At 42.1% G+C, this 12,025-nt stretch overlaps 1 protein-coding gene and 1 long non-coding RNA gene across 2 annotated transcripts in view; both read right to left on the bottom strand.

The window, feature by feature from the left end:
- Positions 1–11,811, bottom strand: part of LOC140521515 (uncharacterized) — a 38,900-nt gene extending 27,089 nt beyond the window's left edge. The window contains 2 exon segments of the mRNA XM_072636615.1: positions 8,876–9,641; positions 9,643–11,811. Coding sequence (XP_072492716.1) covers positions 8,876–9,641; positions 9,643–11,807 — 2,931 coding nt within the window. The 5' untranslated portion in view covers positions 11,808–11,811.
- The window catches only part of LOC140522166 (uncharacterized), a 518,496-nt gene that overhangs the window by 199,892 nt on the left and 306,579 nt on the right, over positions 1–12,025 (bottom strand). The window lies entirely within an intron of this gene.

Raw genomic sequence — 12,025 nt, 5'->3', positions numbered from 1 at the left:
CAGAGGGCAGGGCCTTCTCTGTCTTGGGGAGTACAGAGGAAGCTGCTCTGAGCTGAATCCCCTGAATAGCCTGGGAAGGTTTTTGTTCAGGGCTGAAGCACTCTGGGAATGGGGAGAACCTAAGCTGCAGACAGTAATAATCTGCAGCATCTTCAGTGTCCAAGCTGCTGCGGATGACAGTGAAATCTGTGTCAGACCCACTGCCACTGAACTGGGCAGGTAATGCCAATTGCTGGTAGCAATTGATGCCAATGGTGTAGCATAGTAGATGAGGAACCTGGGGGTTGGCCAGGCTTCTGCTGGTACCAATTAACATAGATAATACCAAACTTATTAGGCTCTTATTGGCCTTGCAGCTGATGGTGACTATCTCTCCTGGAAATGTAGACAAGGATCCTGGAGACTCAGTCATCATAATGGCTCCTTGGAAATCTAGGAAATGAACAAAAGTAGATGACAGAAATAAGTCAATGTCCAAGTCAAAGTGTAGGGACAAGAAGATTTTCTGGAGACAAATGAAATTGTAAGCAACTTGCAAGTAGTTTTATTGACTGTCAACATGAGACAGAAACCATCTTTCCCATAGACCTCCCAATGTTTGTAACCTGGTGCTGGTCATGCTGGTCTACCCCCATCTGCTTCTGTGGAGCCTAAGCTTGCTCACCCACTGGATTGAGGGGCCATCGAGTCTTTAATCCCTTGTAACCTGTGATCTTCTAAACCCTTCACTGCTCTGCTGGGTCTCCCTCTGAGCCCAGAGCACCAGTAACCACAGGAGCTACCATTGGGAGACCATCATGGTCTTTAGACACCTGCAGAGAGAGCACTCAGAACCCTGGGAGGGCAGGAAGGAAGAAGCTTTGGTATCCTGAGCAGAGCACACTACCGATCCCTTGGGGCTCCACATGCCAAACAGTCCCAGAGCTGGTAAGAGCCTCACCTACAGGACCCAGTAAGCCACACTGAGTCACACTGGCTGAGACTGGTTCTGGGGGAGGAGCCTCACTCTTTTATGTCCCCAACTCTGTTACATCAAGAGCAAAGGCAAGCTCATGTTTAGTACTGGTACTACTTGTTTGGGTAAATGAGGAGAGGCTTCTCTCTGTGTCCCTGGACTAGATTCCCCATAACCATGAGAGAGCTCCAACCCTGGGCAGGTGGCAGAGACAGCAGGAGCTCACAGCTTGAAGGCTTTGGAGGTGCCTCCACTGATCCTGCTCCTGGACCTGCCCCACTACCACCCTCTGCTGCAGAAGGTGTGAACTCAAGGAGGCAGTGAGGAGGGTGAGACTCATGGACAGATCCTAGCCTGGGCCCCTGGGAAAAGCCCAGCAGAGGCTCTTGCCTAGGGAAATGGGTTTTGTCAGTCACTAGAAGACATTACTCTATTTGTTCTGAGCATTGAGGAAACAAAGGTTATATCTGCCCTTGTCCCCATTTTCGCATTCTAGACTTGCCATGACGGTGAGGACCCTTTCTGTGATCCATCCTATATTCTGCTTGTGACTCTTTCCAGAGGTGTGGATCTGTGTCAATCTGTGTGCCAATGTGAGGACATGAAAGTGAGAATGACTGAGTAAGAGACACACTGGAGAGTCATTGATTTCTGGATAATCACTTCTGTCCTGGGGGGATTAAAAGAGCCTCCTGTTTGGCATCCCAGCCCCCAGATTCTCCTTTCTTTCATGGACCAACAGTGAATGTACACAGGAATAAGCAGTTCTGCTTTTGAAAAATATTTTATTTTTTCCAATTATATCTAACAGATATTTTAAACTTTTTTTTTTTAATTTCTGAGTTCCGAATTTTCTGCCTCCCATTCCTTTTCTCTTGAGAAGCCAAGCAATCTGACATATGTTATACATGTGCAGTCAGGCAAACCCAGTTCCAGATTAGTTGTGTTGTAAAAGAAGACACAGACCAAAATACCCAAAGAAAAGTAAAGAATAAAGACGTTTGCTTTGACCTGCATTGGAAATTCATCAGGTCAAGGGACATCTAAAAAAGATGGGGAAAAAAACAATGCTAAGTGCTTGGGACAAAAATGAAAAAGTGGAATGCTTCATGCTCCAGAGGGGTTCATAATCTAAGGGAGGATGTGATAATAATAATATTAATTACTATTATTATAAGGGTGATATTTTCGATTGCCCTCATATTGGCAAAGTACACTGAAATTTTATCTCCCTTTATCCTTAGAATTGCACTAAAAGGGAGGTGCTACTAAAAGATAGCACTAATGGGGGGACTGACCATTTTACAGATGAGGAAACTGAGAGTCAGAGTTGAAGTGACATGGTCAGGGTTTATCATCAAGTAAACTTCTGAGGCAAGATTCGAACTTAGTTCTTCCTGAATCCAGGCCCTGGTTTCCTTGCACTGCACCACTTTGCTGTCTGCAATGTATCTATAGAGGCACTGATTCATCCAGATGTGATTTGGTGTGAGCAATTCCCATGCACAAACATCAACCTGTGCATCTTAGAATATTCTCTGTAAAGCAGAGTCCTGAGGAGTTGTGTTTAGCACTCAGAGGTTAAGTTGAAGAACACAGCCAGCATGGGTGAGAATCAGGATTGGATGCTGGGTTTCTTGACTCTCAGGTCACCTCCCTACCCCTCATTCACTGTAGTCTCATCTTTATCACATGTGTTTATATCATTAATATCTGTATTTGTATCATCTGTCTATATTACCTATCTGTCTTCTGCACCTTCCATGTCCATATCTGTCTATGCTGGGAGAGGAAGTGAGGACAGAAAGAGAAGAGGGAGGGCTGAGGATCCTTCCATTTACTTTGGGGAACACAGTCCTGAGAACACCAAGGATATTTGGGGAAAGAGTGTAAGCCTTGGGATGTGACCTGGCTGAGTGTCAGCTCTCTCCCTGAGCAGCTGTGTGACTGTGATGAGATGACTCAGCCTCTCTGAGTAGTCCAAATGATGGGAGAACAAATGTTTGTAAGAGTAAAAGAATCTCTGAGTGTGAAGGGTTTGTTGAAGGCATCTAATGTAACACTCTCTGAGGTATGAGTGCTCACACGGGATTTAAGTAATGAATAAATATACAGAAGAGGAACTGAAGGATGATGGTTCAGCCTAGAAAGAAAGGGAAGAGAAATAAGAATGAGCTTCAGGAATTTTCCTTAGAAGAAAAAGTGTAGAAAAAGAAAAGAATCAAAAGTCATAGAGGAAAAGGGATCATGAATGAAAGACTTCACTTCAAGAGAGAAAAGAAGGGGTCAAAGGGGGCATTATATAACTAAATAAAGAAGGAAGAGATAAAGAAATCAGAAAATAAAACTCTAAAAACAGGGACATGGTGGACAACTAGGAGAGAAGGTGGAGGCTGAGGTGAAAAGAGCCAGTGGGAAGAGAGTTGGGTTAAAATAGATAGAAGAAAGCTAATTATCTGGATAAAGCTGTGCCTAAGAGTGGAAGGGGAAAACAGCCAGAAAACTGAATTCAGAAAAAAATACACCAAGACACAAATGCTGCTTAATGAATGTGAAGAAAATCCCTGAGACCCTTCAGACTGGGTACACTCCAAACTGATGCTCCACAAACTCACTGGGGGCTACAGTGCTATGAGGCAATGTTTTACACCTTTGTTAACTCACTATCTCACTTAGCATCTTTGTTCTTCAGGATGTTTTCATCCTTCAGACTTTCAGTAGCTCAGTCACCCATGCTTTCTCAATTGAGAACCTGCCTTCATATTCTCCTGAAGAAAATGGAAGTCATTCTCAGAGAGCTCCCTGTTCTTTTCTCATCTCCCATTTCCAGGCACCTTCTGCCACTGTCTCCTCCTTCACCCTGCCTGACCCATATGAGGAAGCCGTGCTCATGTCAAAGTCAACCTGCCAACATTCCTAAGCCACCCCATTCCATTCTCTCTCTTTCAGCAGATGACACGTCCTATCATCAGAATCCTCTCATTTATGTTCAGCCTCTCCCTGCTTCCTGATTGTTTCCCTCCTGCTTACAAGTCAACAAAAATGTCCAGCCTCTCTCCCTGTTACCTGCTGTCCTAGAATCTCCCTCATGGCTGGTGGGAGGCATACTGCAACACACTCAGGTGCACACACAGGAAGCCTCAGGCAGCCAGTGAGGCCTTTTCAATTCCAGAACCAGAGACTGAAAAGGCAATGACTGGGGTGGGCCATTCTACTTTGCTCCTTGGCCCTGCCTAGGTCATAGGAAGCCCAGTTCTGTGAGGTGAATGGGGGCAGCTCTTGAGAAAAACAAATTTAGTCATTGTCCTTGCTGCAGAGAACTGGAATGGAGATTCCACCAAAGGAAATTGGGTTTGCAACAAGAGAAACTATGTCAAGGCAAATATTTGATGTGGATTTGAAAGGTCAGCAAATCTCCAGCATATTCCACTTCTTCTCCCAGGGATCTTATGCTGAGTCCACTCTGCCTTGTTGTTTGTGTTTGTCCTTTGTTTTTCAAGAGGATTGGGACATTAGGGAAATGATGACATGACTTGCAACTGACTTTGACTTGAGAGAGGGAGGGCTGTGCAAGGTCACCAGCCTCACTTCTCCCTCCAGAGCCATCTGGAACAAGTTGCCAGATATTCATCAAGATGACTGCAAGTGACCCAGGATGCAGTGGGAGACCCTGGCTCTTTTAGGCCAAGGCCTTTTCAAGTTCTTCACTTTGAGATAGTGCCCATTCATTGAATAGGTCTTTTGAAGAAGGGAGACAAGGGATGGCCCCTTTAATTAGAAAAAGAAAAAAAAATCAAACTTCAAGAAGAAAATGCTTACAATTGCTGGGCAAAAGAGAAACAGTTACTATTGACATTCACTCTGAGCCAGGGGTCTGGGCAGGGCAGGGCAGGGCAGGGAAGGGGAAAGGAAAAGAAAAAGGAAAGAAAAAGAAAAGGGAAAGGAAAGGAAAAGAAAAAGGAAAGAAAATAAAAATGAAAGGAATTCAGCCACTAAACCCCTAGTTAACTGGTCAGCTTGCAGTCATTAAAATTCACCTTCCTTTGGAGAGGAGAAGGACCCAGCCACTTGAGTAACTCAGTTCGTCCTCTCCCACTCCCTCTTCCTCTTCTCCACTCTGCTTTCACTGTAGAGAGGGAGAAGTTCTTAAATCCTAGTCAGGGCCTGTGAAAACTCCCTTGAGTCTCCAAATGCAAAAGAGAACCAGGACTCATATGAGGTTCATCTCAGGGGCCAATAAAGTAGATGAAGACATTCTGGCTAAATCTACCTAAAACCATCAGCAAGCCTTTTGTAGAATGGGGATAAGCTACAAGCATTTCCAGTAAGACTGGGGAGGAAACAAGGATGTGCATTATCAACACTGCTGTCAATATGGTGCCAGAAATGGTAGGTTTTAGCAATAAGGGAAGAAAAAGGAACTGAAGCAATTAAAATAGGCAAAGAAGAGACTAATCTATCACTCTTGGTAGATGATGTGATGATATACTTGCAGAATCATACAGAATCTAGTAAAAAAACTACTTGAAACAATAAAGAACTTTTGCAGAGTTGCAGGATATAACATAAACCCATATATATCATCAGCATTTCTATATATTATTAACAAAGCCCAAGAGCAAGTGATAGAAACAAAAATTGCATTTAAAGTTACTGTAGACATTGCAAAATATCTGAGAGTGAACCTGCCAAAGCAAACCCAGGAAATACATGGACACAATTACAGAACACTTTGAAATGGATGGACCGAGACAAGCACAGGCAAGAGTCAATTGAGAATTTGGGAGCATCTTTATCAGCCAGCGGCTGTCCTCAGAGGAGGCAACCCTGAACAAAGGTGTGTGTGCCTTTTAGTATCTTAGCACTTCCCAGTAGAGCCTTGCAGTTCCAATAGCACACATTTTTCACAGAATGGTTTTGACAGGGGTTCCTAGGTGCTGCTAAGCCAGGGGGCACAACAGAGAGTGGCTGCTAGGCAAAGGGGCACAACAGAAAGTGGCTACTAGGCCCAACCCTGCCTAGAAACTCAACAGACATTTCTTAACCCAGGGGCTCTGGGCAGGGGGTGGGGGGTGGGGGTGGGGTAAATAATGTCCACTTCAACTTTTCACACAAATAAAGTCAGATCTAAATATTTGGAAAACATATCAGTTGCTTGAGGGTAGCCTGAATTAGTACAATAAAAATGACAGTTCTACTTAAATTAATTTGCTTATTCAACATCATACCAATGAAACTATCAAAAAATTATTTTGTACAGCTGGAAAAAATAACATCAAAATTCATCTGGAAGAACAAAAGGTCCAGAATATCAAGAATGAATACGATAAAAAAAAATGCTAGGGAAGGTGGCCTAGCCAAGCAAGATCATAAGTGGTATGATAAAGCGGTATCATCAAGACTACCTGTATTGGCTAAGAAACAGAGGGGTAGACCTTGAGCACATTAGGTACACAAGACCCGGTACTGAATGATTACAGCAACTTCTGTCTGATAAACCCAAAGACCCGTCTGACAAAAGAATTAATCACTTGACAAAAACTGATGGGAAAATTAGAAACCAGTACGGGAGAAACTGGGAACAGAGCAGTGTCTGACGCTGTACACCAACATAAAGTCCCAAAGGGCACACGGTTTAGGTGTAAAGGCTGATACTGTAAGCAAATCAGGGGAGCAAGGAGTAGATGATCTGCCAGATCTATGGTGAATGGAGGAATGTATGACCAAACAAGAGACAGAGAACATTATGAAATGCAAAATGGATAATTTCGATGACACTAAACTGGAAAGTTTTTGCACAGACAAAGCCCATGCAACCAAGCTAAGCAGGGAAGCAGAGAAAGAAAGAATTTTTACAACTGGTGCCTCTGATAAAGGCCTCATTTCTAAAGTGTATAGAAAACTGAGTCAAATTTACAAGAATTCAAGTCATTCCCCAGTTGATTAAGGGTCAAAGGATATGAACAGGAAATTTTCAAAGAATTAAAACTATCTACAGTCATATTAAAAAAATTTCTAATATTGTACAGGAAGCAACAAGTAAATATATCCTGAAGAAAGAGAACAAAGCAAAATGGCTGTTTGATGAGACCTTGCAAATAGCTGAGGAATGAAGGAAAGGGAAATGAAAAGGGGAGATTTCCTCAAATGAATTCATAATTTGTGAGAATATCAAGGAGAATTATGGTTTTCTTAAATGACAATGGCAAAGAAACAGAAGAAAACAATTGAATGGGAAAGACAAGAGTCCTTTCCAAGAAAAATTGAGCTATCAAGGGAGTATTTCCTGAAAATAGGGGCATGAGGGTTTCTGGAGCCAAGATGGCAAGCTGAGGCAATCACTTGTCTACACTCTTCTAAATTCCCTTTAAAACAACGCTGCAATAAGGGCTCTGAACCAATTTTGGAGCAGTGAACCACATTACCAGCCTAGGACAGCTTGAGGGCTAAGCAGGAAAGGTCCCTCACTACAGTGGGAGAGTGCAGTAAAGTGAGGAAGCCAGTGGCAGGCTTCATCCTAGGGGGTCATGGCATATTTTAGGGAAGTCATGAGCAACTTTGGGGTTTCTGAAATAAATTCAGTTTCTTTCTAGGGCTTCATGCACTATATGCAATACACAATATCTAGTGAGGTCTGTGTTCCAGGGAAAGACCAACACCCATTCATTAAATTCTTAAGTCTTATCTCCAGGAAGATTTCTCCAATGGACACAAACAAAAATATTTATGAGACTCAGGTGATGACTTTCCTACCATTACTGCTTTTCTAAGACTTCCCTGTAGTGTGAAGAATGTGGTGCCTAGTGACCTGCCTCTTCCAGGAAAAGGCTGGTCCTCACTGAGCACATTCCTAAGTTTTCTCTCCACTAGGAATCCTAGATGTAAAGGAAGAGATGATCTCTGACTGCAGACCTTCCCTGAGTCCAGGCAGGGCTTGTTCATGAGGTGAAATTTCTGGTGTCTAACAAGTTCAATAGTCCATCTGAATGTTTTTCCCCATTCATTACAGGAATATGGTTTCTATCTCAGGTGAATTCTGATGGAAAATAAGGAATGATGTTAGCCTTAATACTTTTCATATTGATTATGTTAATGAGATATGTCCTCTAGAATGGATTCTCTGATGTGAGAGAAAAGAATATTTCTCCCATATAAAGAAACAATTACTGAAGGGGAACTAAACTTTTCTCCTATTTCCTCATTCAGAAATTGGCCGCTGTAAGTGATTCAGCCAGTCTTTGAAGGGCAGGGCTGATGAGCAGATGAAATCTTGGGCAAGATTTATTCAACCAGGAAAATTTAGATATGACCAAAATTTAAAGCGATTTTATTCTAGGTGGACTCTGGCTCATTGTATTTTAGTAAACCAGGTCTGAGGGGAAGTGGACCTCTCTGATCCAGACTGCCCCAGGCAATGGTGATCTGGATAGAAATAAGTCTCTTTGTCCAAAACTGAGTGAAGACTCATGTCTCCCCACTGAGTCCCTCATTAGAATAAGTCAAAATCTCATTATAATACTCCTTCTGATTACGTTTTAACTAATCAGGATTGATTTAGGCCTATAGGTTAACTCCCACTTATCTAAGGGCATATAAATGTTGAAAGGTCTCCATGATTCATCTTTAGTTTGTAAGAGAGAGTTAAGTGACCATTGTTTTATGAATTATTAATTGGCCATAATTAAATGATTACCCAGAAATTATGTCTCTTCAACTTTGCTTTCAGCAGAATTGTATGGTAATGTGATAATGTATATAAAAGGCTTTATGACATCGTGTATCTCTCCACTGTGGATTCTGTTATGTGCAGCAAGTAGGGAGTTTAGTTCTGAAAGCTTTTCCACATTGACTAAATTCATTAGGTTTCTCTCCAGTGTGGATTCTGCGATGTACAGCAAGAGTGGAGCTGTAACCGAAAGCCTTTCCACATTCATTGCATTCATAAGGTTTCTCTCCAGTGTGGATTCTCTGATGTGCAGCAAGTAGGAAGTTTAGTCTGAAAGTCTTTCCACACTGATTACATTCATAAGGTTTCTGTCCAGTGTGGATTCTCTGATGTGAAGCAAGTAGGAAGTTTAGTCTGAAAGTCTTTCCACACTGATTACATTCATGAGGTTTCTCTCCAGTGTGGATACTCTGATGCAGAATAAGTTTGAAGTTCTGTCTGAAAGTTTTTCCACACTGATTGCATTCATAAGGTTTCTCTCCAGTGTGGATTCTCTGATGGGTAGCAAGTAGGCACTTTCTTCCAAAAGCTTTTCCACATTGATTACATTCATAAGGTTTCTCTCCAGTGTGGATTCTCTGATGTGCAGCAAGATGGTACTTTCTTCTGAAAGCCTTTCCACATTGATTACATTCATAAGGTTTCTGTCCAGTGTGGCTTCTCTGATGTGAAGCAAGAGTGGAGCTGTCTCTGAAAGACTTTCCACACTGATTACATTCATAAGGTTTCTCTCCAGTGTGGATTCTCTGATGTGTGACAAGACTGGAGCTGTCTCTGAAAGCCTTTCCACATTGATTACATTCATAAGGTTTCTCTCCAGTGTGGATTCTCTGGTGTACAGCAAGATGGTACTTTCTTCTGAAAGCCTTTCCACATTGATTACAATCATAAGGTTTCTGTCCAGTGTGGACTTTCTGATGTGAAAAAAGAGTGGAGCTGTCTCTGAAAGACTTTCTACACATTACATTCATAGGCTTTCTCTCCAGTGTGCATCCTCTGATGTGCAGCTAGACTGGAGCTGTCTCTGAAAGACTTTCCACACTGATTACATTCATAAGGTTTCTCTCCAGTGTGGATTCTCTGATGGGGAGCAAGTAGGCACTTTCTTCCAAAAGCTTTTCCACATTGATTACATTCATAAGGTTTCTCTCCAGTGTGGATTCTCTGGTGTACAGCAAGATGGTACTTTCTTCTGAAAGCCTTTCCACATTGATTACATTCATAAGGTTTCTCTCCACTGTGGATTATCTGATGTGAAGCAAGAGTGGAGCTGTCTCTGAAAGACTTTCCACACTGATTACATTCATAAGGTTTCTCTCCAGTGTGGATTCTCTTATGTGAAGCAAGAGTGGAGCTATCTCTGAAAGACTTTCCACACTGATTACATTCATAAGGTTTCTCTCCAGTGTGGATTCTCTGATGGGTAGCAAGTTGGCACTTTCGTCCAAAAGCTTTTCCACATTGATTACATTCATAAGGTTTCTCTCCAGTGTGGATTCTCTGGTGCACAGCAAGTTGGAAGTTTTGTCTAAAAAGCTTTCCACATTGATTACATTCATAAGGTTTCTCTCCAGTGTGGATTCTCTGGTGCACAGCAAGTTGGAAGTTTTGTCTAAAAAGCTTTCCACATTGATTACATTCATAGGGTTTCTCTCCAGTGTGGATTCTCTGATGTGCAGCAAGGCTGGAGCTGTCTCTGACAGCCTTTCCACATTGATTACATTCATAACGTTTTTCTCCAGTGTGGATAATCTGATGTGTAGCAAGATGGGAACTCCTTCTGAAAGCCTTTCCACATTGATTACATTCATAAGGTTTCTCTCCAGTGTGGATTCTCTGGTGCACAGCAAGTTGGAAGTTTTTTCTAAAAAGTTTTCCACATTGATTACATTCATAGGGTTTCTCTCCAGTGTGGATTCTCTGATGTGCAGCAAGGCTGGAGCTGTCTCTGACAGCCTTTCCACATTGATTACATTCATAAGGTTTTTCTCCAGTGTGGATAATCTGATGTGTAGCAAGATGGGAGCTCCTTCTGAAAGCCTTTCCACATTGATTACATTCATAGGGTTTCTCTCCAGTGTGGATTCTCTGATGTGCAGCAAGGCTGGAGCTGTCTCTGAAAGTCTTTCCACATTGATTACATTCATAAGGTTTTTCTCCAGTGTGGATAATCTGATGTGCAGCAAGATGGGAGCGCCTTCTGAAAGCCTTTCCACATTGATTACATTCATAGGGTTTCTCTCCAGTGTGGATTCTCTGATGTGCAGCAAGGCTGGAGCGGTCTCTGAAAGTCTTTCCACATTGATTACATTCATAAGGTTTTTCTCCAGTGTGGATTCTCTGATGTGCAGCAAGGCTGGAGCTGTCTCTGAAAGTCTTTCCACATTGATTACATTCATAAGGTTTTTCTCCAGTGTGGATTCTCTGATGTGCAGCAAGGCTGGAGCTGTCTCTGACAGCCTTTCCACATTGATTACATTCATAAGGTTTTTCTCCAGTGTGGATTCTCTGATGTGCAGCAAGATTGGAGCTCCTTGTGAAAGTCTTTCCACATTGATTACATTCATATGGTTTCTCCCTCGTGTGAATCTTCCAATATACAGTAAGGTGACCTTTAAATCTGAATCCATTTCCACAATGATTACATTCACAAGACTTCTCACCATTGTGGATTCTCTGATGATGAGTAAGACTGGAGCTCTGTGGGAATGCCTTTCCAAATTTAGTATACCCATAAGGTTGCTCTCTAGTCTCCATGCTCTGATGTACAGCAAGACTAGAGCTGCAACTCCCAGCCTTTTCACACGGATTACATTTGTGGGGTTTCCTCTCACTGTGAATACTGTGAGGAGAAAGGAAGGATGAGTGTTCACTAAAAGATACACCACATTCATGAGACTCATCTGGTTTCTCTCCAGTATGAATTTTGTGACAGTAATTCAGGGATGACTGTTGACTCATGTTTTTCCCATAATGATGATAACCATAAAGTTTTTCTCCTGTGTGGCTTCTGTCATTTACAGCACAAATTTCTCTCCCAGTGATGTCACAGGGACTATCACTCATGAGGTTTTCTTGGTGTGTTTCCTTCACAGAAATCCTTAGCTTTTCAGTAGTCTCTTTCATTCCAGGTCTAATCATTCCTTCTGCAAAAAACAGACAATAAAACATATATACAGAGACACATGTACACAGATATATAATTAGAAACCTTTCCCTCCATTGCAAGAAAATAAACTGATCTACATGATCCTTCCCAAGGTGAAGAAAAAAGTCATAAAAGACAGAAACATGATTGTCTTAAAATGCCATTAGCTCAATTTGCAGGATAACTTGACTTACAA

This window comes from Notamacropus eugenii, chromosome 1 (assembly GCF_028372415.1).
Source record: "Notamacropus eugenii isolate mMacEug1 chromosome 1, mMacEug1.pri_v2, whole genome shotgun sequence".
Taxonomy (NCBI): domain Eukaryota; kingdom Metazoa; phylum Chordata; class Mammalia; order Diprotodontia; family Macropodidae; genus Notamacropus; species Notamacropus eugenii.
This window is presented reverse-complemented; position numbering and strand designations above follow the sequence as displayed.